Raw genomic sequence first — 17,959 nt, forward strand, 5'->3', positions numbered from 1 at the left:
CTCTGCTAAGCGTTAATTTTGCAGGTAGCACATTTTTTTCATATTTTCAGAGTGTAAATGAGTATTTCTGATAAGCTGGTTTAATGAAGTTCAGTCCAGCAACATAAAAATACTTGACAGTTAATAGGAAAATATCATTGTAGGCTACTGTTGCTTCGCTTGAGTAATTTTACAGGCAAGATCTGATATATGGCTGATCCCGTAATTTTCTGTAAGCTCCTGGAGTCCTGCTCAGTGTAGGAGGTAACCTCTTTTCAGTATCATACCACTGAAAGAAAAATCAGATGATTTTACGTATTTCTGCAGAATTCTGTAAAAACAGATTTAGTGCTGTATTTGTCAGTTCACGTTGAGTTGTTCTGATTCTCAGAATTTGAATGCTTCCAGTGTTTAATAGACTATTAAACTCTTGTACTTTTGTATACATCTAGGTTTTTTTAAAAGGAATTAGCTGTGGGAGAGATGTTCCAAAAGCAAGGTAACTGGAGTTAGTGCTTTTGAATAGCATCTTTCAGAAGAAAGAAAACCTGCAAAATTTGGTCCGATAATTTTGATCTTTTACACCAGTCTCCTCCTCTATTCCTGTATTGTGTTGGAGATCCACAGGTAACAGTGAGAACAGCCTAAGGGCCAAAGCATTTTAAAGGATGTTCTGTGTTTTAGTGATGGATGTTGTACTTTGTTAATATTGCAGTTCTAAGTACTCGAAACACCATCATTTGACTCCTGCAGTATTGTGCCTGAGTGCTCCTCCTCTCCCTGCCCTCTGAACTTGGGCTGTGTGCTCTGGTTGTGGAGAGGAAAAAAGCCTGGAGGAAAGCTGGGTTCTCCTTCCCTTTGTTGTCCAGCACTGAGATGCCAGAGCAGAGGAGTGTTGCCCTATAAGTGAAGCTTGTGGGTGAAGGGGGATATTTGCATCCCAAGGAGCAGCTGCAGTGCGGTGGGGAAGGCTGTATTTGAGGGGTGCAAAGGCTGGAGTTTAGTGCCACTGTGCACTGCAGCTTGCCTGGTAGGATGGACCTCTGGGTTCACGTCCCGCTCTTTCAGACCCATCGGAGTGGTTTGCTGGAGTGGATTAGTGGCCGAACAGACCAGCAGCCTCTGTTCCTTCTCTCGCTTTTCCTCCCAAACCTTGTGCTTCCCTGCCCAAGATGTTTAAAAATGCTGCAGTACTGACTGGTGCGGCGTGAGGTGTGGATGACATTGTCTATTAGTACTCTCTGTTTCAGTACAACTTGATGCTGTTTCTTGTTTTAATCACAGAAAATGATGTGGGGTTTGGATACAAAGGGCCTGAGACCTCCCTCAAGAACCGTATCTACAGACTTCATTCAGTACTTTTCCAAAGACTATAAGATGTTTGTACAGTCCTACAAGCAGTAGGAGCACAAGACTTCGTCCCTTATTTCCACTGTATACCCTCAATCATTCAACCATTGGGCTAATCCTTTTGACAGAAAAATTTGCATTCCAGTTTGAGAAAGTTCAACTGAATAAGTAAATGTCTCTGCGCTCTATTTTGTGGGTAGAGGATTAAATTATTCTTCAGAAGACTGTAACAACAGCAGCACTAGATCTAATTACAGATTATGAAAGAAATGAAGTAGCAGAGGTTGAACGCAGTATTCAGGACTCTTAGGTAAAATAAATCAGTGGGCTATTTAATGTCAGATTAGTGTGGCAGAAACTTCTGACACAAAACCTTGTTGTTGCTAATGCGTTATAAAGTGAAAACCAATTATATATATTTATACGTGCACGTGTATGTATTCATGTTGTTTTGTATTTCTTTACAAAGGAGGGTTTTTTGTGTTGAGATTTGTTGATGGCTCGTTCAAATATATCATGCTTTTGGTCTTGAGTAAAATCACCATCAATTTAAATGGGGCAAAATTTGCTTCCAGTGGAGACAATATAACTTAAAAGGATGCTGGAGTGGAGTGACAATGCCTTAGTCAAAGCAAAATTTGTTCAAAATATGTCTGTTGTTTAGTTTGCATGAGGTAGAATATAATTGCTTTGACTTTGCTTTTGCCCTTAGAAGAAGAAATTTTATAACTGCTATGGTATCTATTACATATTTTCAGAGAAATTGTGTTTATTCAATGGTGTTTGAACCTCCTAGGCAACTGTGACTAAGATGCTTATTGGCTTTTAAAAAGAGTACATTCTTGTGACTATTCTGTATTGCCTTTTTTCGAATACCAAGGCATTTGTTTCAGTAGCTGTGCGTCCCTGAGAGGCATGGTGTTTTCAGGGAGGCTGTTAAAGATTATACTTCCTTGCAAGTCTATTCTGCCTCGTCGCCCTTGTACTCAGTTGGTTTTGTGGTCAAAGCTTGGATTTCGTAGTGGAGAAGTGTGGGATTCTGCTCTGAATCTATTTCAGATCCACAACTAATACTCGAAAATCAGTTATCGTCTGTATGCCTGTGCTTCTGCTTTGGAAGGTGGGACTAAAGTTTCTTCTTCTTCCACACCCTTTATGATAAACTAAAAAAAGCCCTTTATTAGGAATGCACAATACTACATTCTCAAGGTGTAAGTAGAAGATATTGTTGATTATACACAAATGCAGGCTCTCCAGAGGTATTGCTATCATCTGCAAAAGAGTTTGTAAACAAGGCATGTGCATGTAGCTGACTTTTCTGTACTCTTCCTTTGTGTGAATCTTAAAAGTGTTAAACCTTTTCTTTTCTCCCCCCCGAAATAAATGCATTTTAATGTAAGGTGCAGACAGCTTATTATACAGGCAAATTCTCCCCTGGGTGTGTGCAGTCTGCGTTGTGTAACAACACTATGGGTGAATTATTTACCTGATAGACAAAAGTAGCTCTTTTCAGCAGTGGGGAAAATGAGTGGATGTGGGACTTGGCTGGAGTGCTGGGAACTGGGTAGGGTAGGAGAACAAATTGTTTAGCTCTTTAAGGTTGATCCTGGTACATCTAAAATAACTATAGAAGTAAGAGATCAAAAGATTTAGTAAATGATCTTGTTTGTATAGCAGAAGCAGAAGTTTTCTAGTCATTCCCCCCCACCCCTTCCCAGTTCTGAGTTTCCATTTCTTGATTTAGTGACTGTTCCCTTTTCTTAAAAATTTTTGTTGTTGGGCAGATAGGTATTTCTAATACTTATCCAAAAAGTCTTGATGACAAGAAAACCCTACAAACAATCCTGCAAGTAGATGATAGAAACCCTTGTTGATGTCTGGTGCCAAAATGAGTTACAGAGAGCAAAACCAGTGTGGTAGCTGAGCAATGCTGTCTCACATCTCTTGCAACAGACATTACGTGGGTGCCCACAGTTTCACTGATGCTTTGTATAATTCCTTTTCATGCTGTAGTGCCTGTTCATACACTTCCTTAGTCATTAAAAAGTTTTTTGCGGAACACCTGGGACAGATACTCTTTAGTTTTCCTTTGCATGGCTGAATACTTAAATCTTTTCATTCTGACTGCACAGTCATCTAAAACTTCTTTGCAAAATATGCTGGTTTCAGAAGCTTGATGAGATCGCTTATAGCAAAGAGTTAGGTGGTGTGGGAATATTTCTTCCCAGCTGGGAAGACTCATAGAGCGTGGTGGGAGAAAAAGAGTTAGAAAAGAGGAAGGACATATTTCTGGGTGGATTGTCCTTGCCTGCACATATGTTGTTGGACATCTCTTAATTTCCATTTTAACTTAACACTTTCAGTGCTCTCTTCTCATTCTCTTGCTGATAATTTTTTTTTTGAGCGTTATTAAGCCAGTACGTTTGGTAGAACCTACAGGTGTGTGTAGGCTGGATCTCCCGCTTAAATGAATTGGCTAGTTTATGTAGTTGCTGCTTTTTCCCTTTCACCTTCAAACAGCAAGATCTGGCAGGCATTGACAGCTTTTTGTAAATACACAGTGATACCAGAAAATTATCTTTCAGTTTATCTTTTTCAAAGAATTCTTTTTTTATTCTTTGTGGAAGGAGGTCTGTATTTCGTAGCAGCTTTTCAGCCTTTCTGAAACGTCTGTCTAGGTATTTGCACAGAGTATGCACAAACTTCTACCAAGTTAATATTGTGTAGCTGAGTTATATGAAAGAGGACCAAAATTTATTTCTAAGTGTTCTGAACAGTGTGCCCTTTCCTAATGAGTGTGCTTCTCTGTGCAATGCTATTGTCATTGCAGATTACTGAATGCAAATGTAATCTGTTTCATCAGACAACAAATACCCTATATGGTTCCCAAGCTACAGGATAGGGAGTATTACCTGGTTGTGTTCAGTGTTCTGCAAACAATTGGGGCACCTCTTTGCACTAGGTAGGCTACTATTGAATAATCACTGGGCTTGAGTAAGTTAATATTGTAGCTGAGTTATATGAAAGAGGACCAAATTTATTTCTAAGTGTTCTGAACAGTGTGCCCTTTCCTAATGAGTGTGCTTCTCTGTGCAATGCTATTGTCATTGCAGATTACTGAATGCAAATGTAATCTGTTTCATCAGACAACAAATACCCTATATGGTTCCCAAGCTACAGGATAGGGAGTATTACCTGGTTGTGTTCAGTGTTCTGCAAACAATTGGGGCACCTCTTTGCACTAGGTAGGCTACTATTGAATAATCACTGGGCTTGAGTCAGTGGAAGGGCTGGAGGTTTGACTGTAAAAGGTTATAGGCTTGTTTGCTCTGCGTTTGCATTCCCAGAAAGAGAAAATTTTAGTCTTTGAATTAAAAAATAACAGTGTTAGACTTTAGGTTCCATTTCCACCCCTTGCCGTCCTGTTCTCTTCTTGCCCTCTCCCTGCCTATCCATAGCTTGAAGAGTTGATTTTTATCTCTCCTATTTATCCCTTTAGGGTTCTTTGTGCTGCTCCCTATTGTTCTTTTTCCAAGACAGTAGTCTGTCCTCTCATCTTATAATTTCATAGCTTTTAAGTTTGGAAAAGACTGCTGAAATTAATCTACCTTCTGTATAATGTATTCTGGAATTTTGCTTTTACTCATACCTGTATTTTAGGAAGTAGTTTTGTTTAAGGACTCTGAGTAAAAAAGGAATCATCCTCTCAGCTTTTGGAGCTACTTGGCATGCTGTTTACGCCCATGAGATGGGTGCTTTTCCAAATTGGGTGAATTTGAGTGCTCTGTTTATATGTACTCAAGATACTGTAGGTGTTTCATTATTTTTGAATGTGATCTCTTTACGTCAGCACTGCTTGGTGCAGAAAGTCAGCTGTTACAGTCTGTTTTTTCTCTGTTTGGCTTTGTTCCAGATACATCTCCTCTTTGTAACTTGTGTTTTCTTTTGTTCCTAACAGTTTTAAGAACTTTGATTTGGAAGACTCTCAGAAGTGTGCAGTAGACTGGTTGATGATTGGCCCATCTTCCAAGAGGGAGGAGTACAAAGTGTGTGGATCTTCCATACCTCCGTCTTTCATCTCTGCAAGGGACCATGTTTGGATATTTTTTCACTCAGATGCATCAAGCTCAGGACAGGCTCAGGGATTTCGCCTTTCTTATATTAGAGGTAAAATCTTACAGTTTTGTTGGCTTCACTTATACTCTCTCTGGCAAAACTTGAAGACAGTAGTATTTTTTGTTGACAGGAGTCTTGGGCCAGTCTTGATGACTGTAAGGTGTTAGCGTGGTAACACTGATATTATTTCCACTTTGCTTTTTAACAGTATTTCTGAAGTGTACTGTCCTGACCAATTGACTTGTGACCTGCTGGGTCCTGCGCTTTGGCCACAACAACCCCATGCAGCGCTACAGGCTTGGGGAAGAGTGGCTGAAAAGCTGCCTGGCGGAAAAGGACCTGGGGGTGCTGGTTGACAGCCGGCTGAACATGCGCCGGCAGTGTGCCCAGGTGGCCAAGAAGGCCAATGGCATCCTGGCCTGTATCAGAAATAGTGTGGCCAGCAGGAGTAGGGAAGTGATCGTGCCCCTGTACTCGGCACTGGTGAGGCCGCACCTCGAATACCGTGTTCAGTTTTGGGCCCCTCACTACAAGAAGGACGTTGAGGTGCTGGAGCGTGTCCAGAGAAGGGCAATGAGGCTGGTGAAGGGTCTGGAGAACAAGTCTTATGAGGAGCGGCTGAGGGAACTGGGGTTGTTTAGCCTGGAGAAAAGGAGGCTGAGGGGAGACCTCATCGCTCTCTACAACTACCTGAAAGGAGGTTGTAGCGAGGGGGGTGTTGGTCTCTTCTCCCAAGTAACAAGCGATAGGACGAGAGGAATTGGCCTCAAGTTGCGCCAGGGGAGGTTTAGTTTTGATGTCAGAAAAAATTTCTTTACTGGAAGAGTGGTTAAACATTGGACCAGGCTGCCCAGGGAAGCGGTTGAGTCCCCATCCCTGGAGGTATTTAAAAGACGTGTAGGTGACGCGCTTAGGGACATGGTTTAGTGGGCCTGGTGGTGTTGGGTTGACGGTTGGACTCGATGATCTTAGAGGTCTTTTCCAACCTTAATGATTCTATGATTCTAGGGTAGTAGACATTAAAAAGTGACATCAGATGGTTCTAAAAGTTTTGATACTGACTTTTTTCTCCTTGCCCTCTTTCACAGGAAAGATAGGTCAGGCTGTATGCCAGTCAGATGAATTCCGTTGTGCAAACGGAAAGTGTATTCCCAGTACTTGGAAGTGTAATTCCATGGATGAGTGTGGTGATAACTCGGATGAGAGAAACTGCACTGTCCCTCCGACAGAGCCTCCATCCAGCATCTGTCCCTCAGGAATGTTCCAGTGCAGTGCAGCCCACTCCACCAAGTGCTTGATGAACGAGCTGAGATGTAATTCAGTTAAGGACTGCAGTGATGGTTCGGACGAAGATAATTGTCCTGATCTTTCCTGTGGCAAAAGGCTGGGTAATTTTTATGGATCTTTTGCTTCCCCAGACTTATTCCGTGCTGATCACAGCAGATCAGACCTTCGTTGCACGTGGTACGTGGACACACAAGATAATCGACATGTCCTGTTGCAGCTTGATTTGCAGTTAGGCTACAACGACTATGTAAAGGTGTATGATGGCATTGAAGAGAGAGGTGACAAATTAATGCAAACATTTTCGTACCACAACAATAGGCACTCGGTGAGTGTGGAGTCATCAAAGGGCCAGCTCACTGTCTCATATCATGCCCGCTCCAAGAGCACTGGCCATGGGTTCAATGCAACCTATCAGGTGAAAGGCTATTGCCTTCCTTGGGAACACCCTTGTGGAAGCGATGAGGAGTGTTTCACAGATAAGCAGCATTGTGATGGCTGGTGGCACTGTCCAAATGGCAAGGACGAGGAGAACTGTCCCGCTTGCCAGAAGAATGAATACCCATGTGAAGGAAACAGTGGGCTTTGTTACTCAATACTTGACCGCTGCAATAACCAAAAGAACTGCCCAGATGGCTCGGATGAAAAAAACTGCTTTACTTGCCAGCCAGGAAACTTCCATTGTGGTACAAATCTGTGCATCTTTGAGACTTGGCGCTGTGACGGCCAAGAAGACTGCCAGGATGGAAGCGATGAACATAACTGCCTGGTGATCGTTCCCAGGAAGGTCATCACAGCTGCTCTGATTGGGAGTCTTGTGTGTGGCTTGCTGCTGGTGATAGCACTGGGTTGTGCATTTAAATTATATTCTCTGAGGACCAGGGAATACAGGTAAGCATCTTGCTTTTATGATGCCTTAGTAGCTGTAGCGTTTTTTTTCCTTTTTGTTTAAAGGGAAAAAAGTCGATCGTTAACCAGAGAATTTGCAAAATACTGTGAAATCAATCCAAGGAATTGATGACAATTAAAGAGCAGTCACAGCATTAGGCTTAGAGAAGAGTCGTTAAGGTTTTCGGAAGCAGTGAGGGGAATGTCAGCTCTTCCATGGCCTATGAGAAATATACATTTATTGTGCAGCCTGGCAGAACCTGTATCTAACTTAAATCAAAACTGTTTTGAGCAGTTTCCTCTCTCACCTCCTCCTCCTGCAACAAACCCCTTGCACTGCCAAAAACTGAATGCTGAACTGTTAAAGTGAAGTCTTTGCTGAATCTGAACTGACTAATTCTCCCCCTGCCCTCCCCAAAGACTCTAGTCCTCAGTTCTACTAAAAGCGGTGTCCTGCAGTGGCGGGGCCCGTTCTGAGCAGGAGTTGTTTACCTCCACTGTTCCCATTGGTGTGAGCTGTGCCCCTTTCCCCCGGTCCTTATATGCCTTGCTGTATGGATAGTGTGTGTTTCTGTGTCTGTGTTCTGTGTGTTTGTGCAAGCCTGGTTCTGCCCTTTGGGAAACAGTCGTAAGGGACTTTCTGAAGCCCATCTCTTGTCGTGTGCACCAGCTCTGTGCCGTGCTGCTGACACCATTTGTGTTTTCAGCGCAGTGTGCTTTACATTCTCTCCTGATCAAATCTGCATGATTAAGGAGCTGGAAACCAGCCGCTGTGCTATATTGGGAACCTCAGTGCCTCGGTTCTGGCAGGACAGCCAAAGCTCTCTGCAGCTGCAAGCTGCCCCTGTTGTGTGATTGTTTCCAGTTCTTAATGTTGTCTTTTCCAAAAATAACCTTTGGGCCCTTGCTGAACAAGTTATCACTGTTACTAGTGTAAGCTGGCCAACTGAAAAAACTTCAGTTGCCACAGAGCCCAACCTGGGACTGCACCAAAGAGTTTGCTGATTTGATTCACTGATTCTTATACCCTCTGCTCTTACTCCTTTTGTTTATTTTAGCATCCTGATAAGATTTTCATGGAGCCTAGTTGAAGGTTTGCGTTTTTGCTGCTAGTGTGAAGCCCTCTGCACTGCTTTTATACATTAATGTGAGGGAGGCAGGACAAACTGACTGTTACTTCTCTTCTATGTTTTCCCTCTGGTTCTGTTTCCAGAGCGTTTGAGACCCAGATGACGCGACTTGAGGCAGAGTTTGTGCGGCGGGAAGCTCCACCTTCCTATGGGCAGCTGATTGCACAAGGACTTATCCCCCCAGTTGAAGACTTCCCTGTGTACAATGCATCACAAGTATGGAGACGCAAGTGCCAATGAACCTATCAGCAGCCAAACTGCTATAAATCAGATAGAATCAATCTGGAACTGTATTCTTTCAGTAGCTGTGCTAATTTTATGGAAGTCTCATAAAAATGTGTATGTTTTACTTGGAGCTGAAGAACCACAGTTATGCATCTTGGTGCTGTGGGTAGTTTTGAACGCATTAAATGTGTTTACGTGTTAGGGAACAGCAGTGAGATAACCACATGCTGTTTTGCTGTACATCAAGATAGAATGAACAGAGACAAAGGTCAGAAAGTAAATAGAAAAAAGGCTTTTCAAGCTGAAACTGTAAATGTGCCTGAAGCGATAAGAAAGTAAGGTCTCTAGCAGCATTTTTTGGAAATTCTGGGCTATTTTTCATTTACAAATACATTACACTGGGAAGCCATTAAGTCATTCTTCTATTTCATTGCTGAGTTCTCAAAAATCTCCTGTGCTCTGTTGAAAGTATCCAACTGTGATGCAGTTCCTAGTGTGATAAAGCTCTTGTAGTTTGTTACGCAAGTGGAGAAGTAGTTTGCCTTGGCCTTTCTTCTGTGCTGTTGTCATCAGCTTTTGAGGATCCTCTGCTATTGCTGATGATAGAGGACTCAGTGGTCTGCAGTCTGGTTCATTAGTAGTGGTCTGATCGTGTGAGTGGAGCATCTTCCTGGGCAGACAAGTAGAGCTTAAACTCATAAAGGAAACACTTCAAGGGAGAGTCTTTTGGTACAGGCAGAGCTGTCTTTGGTATTCTTAAATAGTTCATTAGAAAATACGCATTTAACAAGGAAGTGTAGGGATCAAGTCTGAGAATTCTGGTAAGGTGGATATACTAGTGGAAAGAACAAGGTTTAGGAGAAGTCTTTTGAGTATGTGTGAAATCATAGTTTGTTACATCTGTGTTACAGGCTTCTGTGCTGCAGAACATTCGAACAGCTATGAGGAGGCAGATGAGACGACACTCGTCAAGACGGAGCTCGTCTCGGCGGCGCTTGGGCAGGCTCTGGAACAGACTCTTCCACAGACCTCGGGTGAGAGGACAGATCCCACTCCTGACGCCCGCCCGCACTTCACAGACTACCCTGGGTGATGGAATCATCAACCGTGCTGATGGGACTATTCGGAGTCCTCCACCTTCTCCCGAAGGACCTAGTTTAGAGGCAGATGCCCACGGCCAAGCCAGGGGCCTACAAGAAGCTGGATGTAGCAGCTTGCAGCCAGAGACTGAAATCACAGAGCCATCGCCTTCAAATGTCTTACCGAATACTTGCACAGCTGCACATGCAGAGCCTGAGGCTGGACACGCTGATAAATCTTTAGGTGGTGAGACCTCTGGCAGTGAGCTTAAGCAGTCCAGAAAAGCGGATTCAGGAAAGGCTTTCAGAGATCCTTTGTCTGAAAGTGTCACAGAAACGATCCATGGAGGGTCAGCATCCAGGAGGACTGTCCCAGAGGGCAGTAGTTTAAGTAGAAGTCATCCACTGAGTGAAGAGCCGTGTAGGTTACCCTTAAAAAAGTGGGAGTCTGCTTATTCAGACAGCCCTATGAATGTTCATATCCAAGTGGATGGACAAAACCGATGTTGCCCTAACTCATACCGGGAGGAGCCTTTGGGTATTCATGCGGCTTGTTGCCATTCTGTGGAAGTGCCAATATTAGAGTCCTCTACTCCCCTCTCCGAAATTAATACCAGTGATGATGAATCTTTACTTGTTTGCTAATAAAAAGTTTTGTTTTGGCCCTGTAAATTTTGTAACTTCATTGTTTATATGACAGTGCACTTTGATGATAGGTGGTATGTCTGTGCTCTCAACTTTGTCTCTTAAAACCAGTGTGCTTTAATCCCCCAGGGAGTACAGTACAAGACTAAATGGGACAAGTTTTTGTCTTCATTGCTATTCCTGAAACTCCAGTGGGGCCGAAGTAGGCCAGTATACGATGTCAGGGGCTAGGAGAGCAAGAGTGTGTCACTGCAGTTTGGAGGCATCTCCATCCTCTGGTATTTCTTCTGTGCATTTATTCACTCTGCGTTCAGGGAATTAGTGTTTCTTTGCTTTTCAAGTGGTCTTACTGAAACTAGAGAACTCTGTTGGAATCTGGGGCAGGCACCAGTCATTGTAACTATGAGTACTAAACTAGAAATAATGTTGTCTTTTTACACATCGTAATTTAATTAAAATTCAATTTTAATTAAAAATACTTAGAAGGAAATAAAATCCTTTGTAGCTTCCTCTTTATAGAAATTTTTCACTTCCTTTGCTTCCTTCAGAAATGTTTTGATGGCCATATGTACCTTGAGGCATCCACTAAAACCAAAGTTTCTCTATGGAATACCCAGAATGATGCCAGGTGTCTTATCTGCTACAGCTTTGTAATAAGAGATTAGCAGTGCTCAGTATAAGCGGAGTGCATTCAACCCCAGTTGCAGCAATATTTCTTTTTTTGTTTTCTCCCTACCCTCTTTTTCCCCTCCTCCCCCTCCTCCCTTCTGTTTTCAGGGACTTTTATGATTATACCACTTTGGGTGTGCCCTGAAGGATACTGAGGCTTCACAGCTCCCGTTGGCTGCAGTAGGAAGCACTGAGCACTTGGTAACTGTCAGGATCAGACTGCTATTTTATTTTGAAATAAAATCTGCTTCACAAGTTTGCTTGTAAATCTGCTACCTAGGTGCACATGTATAAATATTTTTTTTATTTTTTATTTTTAGATATTTTTGTTTGCTTTTTTCTTTTAAGAACTGAAATAGATCAGTGCCATTTTCAAAGCTCACACTGTGGATTGTACAACACTTAAATGTAAACTGGTGCCTTTTTTTTTTTTTTTTTTAGAGTGTAATTAAAAGCAAGCAAGTTATTTACCTGGAAGAAGGGTGACATTGCTTAACCAGGAGTGACTCAGTGCAGAATGACAGAATGTTGCTGTGTGATAGCTTGGCCCTGTTGCGATGGATGGGGCATTGTCCAGGCTCCCCCATGCTCTAACAAGAGCTCTGCTTCAATTCCCCTGTGAGACAGTGACAAACTAAAATGCTTTATATAGGAATTGATGCTGCTACTCTGTAAATGCCTGAGTGCTCTGAATTACTGCTGTAGGAATTCAAGTTGCCCGAAGTTATTAACTGAACCTGTAAAATTGAGGTGGACCTGGGCTCGGCTGTCCACTGGACCCTCCTGGCTGGAAAGGCAAACAGGCTTTCGCAGTGAACAGTTAAGTTTACGTCAAAGTGTCAAAGATTTTTTTCCTTTAAATGGGCTATATTTTGCCCTGGATCTTTTACTAGGACTCCCTCTGGGGGAGTGCCTTAGAAAGAACAAGGAATAGGACTTTGGCTTTACTGAACTGTAACATGGAAGGATTAAATTGAAGTTTGGTGTTTTGGTTTTTTTTTCCCAGTTGCAAACTGGTTTCATACTGTGCATTCCAGAGGCAGAAGATTCAAACTCCTTAAGGGCATTAATAGCAGGAAGGGCTTGTGGCAAAATGCATAACAAGTAAGAGTCGTAGTTACATTAAATAAATACTGCTCACTCACTTTTTCCAAGTGCTTTTGTGATCAGAATTCATTTCATCAAAGGAAATGTAGTTTTGAAAGAGATGTTGCTTTCACAGCATTTGTAAACTTTTTAGGTACATTCCACCTTTGCAAGGCCATGTACTGTAGTCGTTACACTGCCAGGGTTGTTGTTTGCATCTAAGGCTACAGGTTGTATTGTCTTTTTTTTTTTGGTCTAAAGGTAATTTTAAATACACAGAATTGTATGTGTAAAGTAGTTAATTATAATTGGGAGGAAGATTATATTTCAAGGTTAATATTGTGCAGATACGAAGGACCTTAGAAATAAGTATATATTTAATTCTGTTACAGAAATGTATTTCTATAATAAAATAATGTTGATCATACTATGCCTTAAACTGTCACCACTGTAAGGCTTTTAAAGTTGAAATATATGTACTTCAGAATACTGCTATATTTTGGGAACAACCCTGAACAGCTAACACTGTATTTTATTTCAAGATATGTAACTTCACATAATTTCTTAATTATATTGTGCATATTTTGTGTACTGATCCATTTGGTAACTCAGTGGAAATTTCATTGAGAAGGTTTTATTTTTAGAAACTTGAAAAAATCCAGGTTAATGAAAATTTGATGCTTGAAGTGTACAGAAATGTTCACAGCCCTTACTACTGGAATTTATAGCCTTGCATCGAGAGGTACAAGCCTGGTGCTCTTTGTAAGCACCTAACTTTTGTATTCTGCAAGACAGTATTCTCTCCTGGCTCCCCTAGCTCATTCCTTGGAGGGAGGAGTCACAAATTTACTGTTAATTTTGCAGAAGAAACCTTTATATCTGTGCTGTGAGCACAAACAGGTGTGTTGCAGTGTCCTGGAATGTCAATATCTGAAGAAACCACAGTCTGCCGTAGCGTACGTCTGCCCTTCCTCCAGCTCTTGTAAGCATTTAGCAGTGAATCAACCATCCTCGAGGACACCTAAGTTCTGTTTCATGTAAGCTGCCTCCTTGTATTCAGAACTTCTTAAAAAAAAAAAAAAAAGGGAAAAAAACTGCTACTATGCCAGCCGTGAACAGGAAGAGCTCATTGTTACATTTCTTTGCTCAGTGGAAAATTCCACACTTCAATGACTATACAACTGAACATTAATCAGCTAATAAATCTGTTAAATTTTTTGTTACTTTAGTAATGCTTTTCTGCACTCTTTAAGGATTTTTGTAGACAGAAGGGAAACAAAGTATTTAAGATCTTAAAAAAAAAAAAAAAGCTACAAAACTCCCCTGTCCAAGCAGCCAAAAAAACCTTCCTAAAAAAATCTCTGAATAGAGAATACCTACACAGGTTTAAGAAGAATGGAAGCTCATAGGCAGCATTAAGGGAAAAGTGACCCTGTTACGTTTTTCTCTTACTGCTATTAAAACATGGGGAATATTTCTGTTTGAAATTCTGGCACCTTCCAGCTGTGTATGACTCTGTAACATCCCTTAAATGTACTTGTTTTCTTTTTCTGTTCTCTGCTTTGTTTTTGGTTTTTTTTATTTACATGTTGTATATATTCATTTAGATAGAACATTTTAGAGTAACATACGTACAGGTATATGGTTCAGGTATGGCATCGTGGTTGCTGATGTCTGCTGGTTCCTGGACAATGATACTAAGCAAGTAAGATGCTGGGCATCATCATACTTTGCTTGTGCTTTGGATCTCTTAATTTTTAATAAAATTTCACGTGCCCAGAGACTGGGTTTCTGACTGTCACTCACCAAAGATCGAGGGTGCCTAAATTGTACTCCCACAGCCTTTGTTTGACTCTGACTCTGCATATGCCAACCCATGGCTCAATGTGTTGACGTGAATATGAAGGGTCGGGGTGTTTGTGTTTTGCTTTGGGTGGTTTTGGTTTTGGTTTTTTTATCTGCTTTTTCTGGTAGCTGAAGCTGTGGAGGTGCATCACTTTTTTAGATAGTAAATGTGAAACCTTACCACTAGCAATTCACTGTTGTATACAACTGCCTTTAAAATGCATGTATGCATATACCCCAAATAACAAAAAGAAGTCCTGAAATGTATGACTCTAGGTGGTTAAAAAAAAATCATTTCTGAAGTACAGCCTCTCATTCCCATCGCTGAGGGCAATGCTTGTTTTATTGATGCTTCCCCTTCCCAGTCTGTGCTTTGGAGGGTACCGCTGGCTCTGTCCTGCTGTTCTTCAGTAGAAGGTGGAGGCCGAGTTATTTTGTGTTGGCAGAGATTTACTCTACAGACTTGGAAATCCTTATCTGTGTTGAAGAGAATTGGACAGACTTTATGGTCGTCCAGATTTATCCGTAGCCATGAAGTACGGGAGGACACAGCTTGATGCAGAGGGATAATACCTCCTAACCTAGTAGAAAGAGTGTTTGCTTTGCTTTGTCATGAAGTGCTGATTCAGCTGCAATGATAGTGGCACAAGCAGTAATACTACAAACCATATCCTGATGTAAGTGAGGCCAAAATGAATATAGCCCATAAAATGGAAATAGAGTAATAAATGATACCTGTGAGTTTGCAGCAGAGTTTGTTGACAGCCTGTGCAGTGCAATAGATATGTCTTACGACAAACCAAGGAGCTAACTCGAAAAACCTTGAGGGAATTATGTATTTTTTAATCAGACCTTTCTCTGAGAGGGAAAAGAACTGCTTTTGCTTATTTAAGATTTTTGGTCTTTGCAGGAAACTGAGTTTTAATCTCCCAGGCAGGCATTAGGATTTAAAATCCAGTACAAATGGCTATCTGCCCGTGACCTGAACCTTGCAGGCAGCAAACCTCATCTGTCTCTTGTCAGTCTGTTACCCTAGCAAACGATTCAATAGGCCATCCTCCGCTTTTCAGATTCTGGCTCTTGTGTTCTTGGCTACGGGGACTAAACGGTGACCAAGGCTGATGTGAGTGGTAGAGGTTTACATTTTATTCGCTCTTCATTCTGTATGTTTCCTGCCTTATGATGCCTTCTAGGTCTCCCTCCCTTCTATCGCTATCTCCTACCTTAGGACTTTAAGACAAATTCTTTTTGGCTTCTCAGCATCTTTTGGTCACTTTCTAATCCTTTTCCTTGGATTTTCCTTTTTCATTTGTCCAAGTGCAGAAGTTTCTCATTGAAGTTAGAGCACTGGTGAGAAGTGTCAAGGACCGAGGAGGGGAGGTTTAAAAAACCAAAGAGGCTTTGCCTGTATTCACAACTGGAGTCGGAGGTGGAGGCAGGGCACACCCGTCTGAACTCTAAAGCTTTAGGAAGGGACAAATTCCAAGCAAGTTTACCTTTCATTTTTTTCTTTACACTTCCAATTATGACATGTACTTCAATACCTCTCAAAACTCCTCAGCAGCTGAATAATTGCTAACTTCTTGTCATTCGGTGCTTGGTACGAAGGGTCTGGAAAGTAACCGTGTTTTGTTTTCAAGGTTTCAAGAATTCACAAATAAGAGAGTGAAACATGAGAAATACCTTGACAAAGGCATCTGAAAATGAAGCGTGGAACAGCACGTTTGCTGGGGGTGGGTTGTTTGTTTGTTTGTTTATTTGTTTGCTTTCCCCTCGAAGATGAGTCATTTTATTTAGCTTCAGCTCTTTGGCATGAAGAGGCACGTTTGCTTTCACAGCATTAGCGTGTTCACAGAAAAGCAATGGTAGCGGGCTTTGTCCCGGGCTTCCCAACCCACTACAACTCGTCACCAGGCGATGGTGGTGCTTTTCTGGAGCCACCAGCTTGAGTCCCGTGGTCAAAGGCTGAGTCAGGGTTGTGCTTTCAGAAGTGGTTGAGCGTGGCTAATGAAATCTTCTCTGCATATTTTTGGATACATTTGTTGTAAAGATGCTTCCAACCCAAATGTATTATTAAATACACAGTGACTCATCAATCCTTCTTGAGTTGGATGAAAGCTCTGAGCTGATACGAGTCTCTTTTCTTGACCCTGCTGAGATCAAACTCTTCTGGTTTACATATTAATGTGAACTGAAAACAACCAATTCCTTTATCAAGTTTATGATGGGGCCAGCAGCAGCACCTCTGCCTCATTCTCCCTATGCTTCTCATCGGTGCCCACCCAGCTCCTATTTCCTATTGAATGTCATCTTATTTGGGAGAGGGACTATCTTCCCAGTCTCCATTTTGCACAGTGCGTAGCACAGTGACGTCGTGATCTGTTGCTGCTTTTCTCGATACTGTGCTAATGCAGATAAGAATAATCCAATACATCTTTCATTGACTTTGTATTAAGCTGACTTACAGGTGATACTCCTGTTAATACTTGCATTATCTCATTTTCCCTCTGAAATTCTCTGAATGCTGTATTATTGCCAGCACTAAAAGAATAAACAGCACAGACTATTTTTCTGCATTGCAGCCTCTAATATTTTATGCTACATAAATATAATAGCATATAATATCTAGTCTCATACAGTATTGCATTGCTTTTAAAGCTTTGTTTAAACTCATTTCTTTTGGAAACAACTTGCTTTTCCATATCAAGTATCACAATATTCTTGGCATGCTTGTAGTGTCAGCTGTCTCCAGGTTTTTCTTTTGTTCAGTGGGCTTTAAAGTACTAGTGATTATGTCTCCTTTGGGCCTGTTGCTTCATCTTTTGGAAAATTACACTTACATGGGGTTGAGCACACTGCTAAATTTCATTTAGCATATGAATTTATCTTTTTAGTTCTGTACATTGATTTCTATGGTTAGAAATTGTAGACATTAGAAACTAACTTTTGCAAAGTCTTTAAAAAACAGTATATGTGATGTTGGGAGCACAGATGAAGCTGTTCCTAAAAATGAAATAAGACATCGTGGAAGAGCTTTTGGGAATTGCTATGTAATTCGAAGATGAGCTCTACTAAACCATCCTGTTCTAAATTCAGCCTTCTGATTTAAGGCCAAATGTTGATTGTTTTAAAGCATGGCAGTATAATCAGGGAAAATGTGAGCCAAACCCAGTTAACAACTATGAGGCAATTGGTCCTTTAATTTTGCTTTTGATTCCCTTAAACAATAGCCAAGGAAAGCCTTGGTAGCAGTTACAGCACATCATTACTATTATTATTATTATTACTACTACTACTACTACTACCTTTCTCATTATCATACAGACTTGTTGTCTCAAGAGCTGCAAAGTTTCCATGCTGGCTGATTTCCATACCTTAATTATTTAAACAAACAAAAATAAAACCACACCAAAACTTAGCAGTTCTGAAAGCAATCATTATTGCTGGTTTTAAAATACATTTAATTTTCCCACTAGATAATAAAGTGTCCTGGTTTCAGCTGGGATAGAGTTAATTTTCTTCCTAGTATCTGGCATAGTGCTGGGTTTTGGATTTAACATGATGTTGTGGTTTAACCTCAGCCGGCAACTAAGCCCCACACAGCTGCTCACTCATAACCACCCCCACCCCCACCCCCCCCCCCGCGGGGGGGGGGGGGGGGTC

General features: G+C 41.5%; 1 protein-coding gene across 1 annotated transcript in view; it reads left to right on the forward strand.

Moving 5' to 3' along the window:
* The window catches only part of LRP3 (LDL receptor related protein 3), a 43,271-nt gene extending 29,038 nt beyond the window's left edge, over window positions 1-14,233 (forward strand). Inside the window, exons 5-8 of the mRNA XM_019473017.1 lie at window positions 5,288-5,496; window positions 6,534-7,620; window positions 8,831-8,963; window positions 9,884-14,233. Coding sequence (XP_019328562.1) covers window positions 5,288-5,496; window positions 6,534-7,620; window positions 8,831-8,963; window positions 9,884-10,696 — 2,242 coding nt within the window. The 3' untranslated portion in view covers window positions 10,697-14,233. The remainder of the gene's footprint in view (window positions 1-5,287; window positions 5,497-6,533; window positions 7,621-8,830; window positions 8,964-9,883) is intronic.
* Window positions 14,234-17,959: the final 3,726 nt, after the last annotated feature.

This window comes from Aptenodytes forsteri, unplaced genomic scaffold (assembly GCF_000699145.1).
Source record: "Aptenodytes forsteri isolate BGI_AS27 unplaced genomic scaffold, ASM69914v1 Scaffold70, whole genome shotgun sequence".
NCBI classification, from domain to species: Eukaryota; Metazoa; Chordata; class Aves; order Sphenisciformes; family Spheniscidae; genus Aptenodytes; species Aptenodytes forsteri.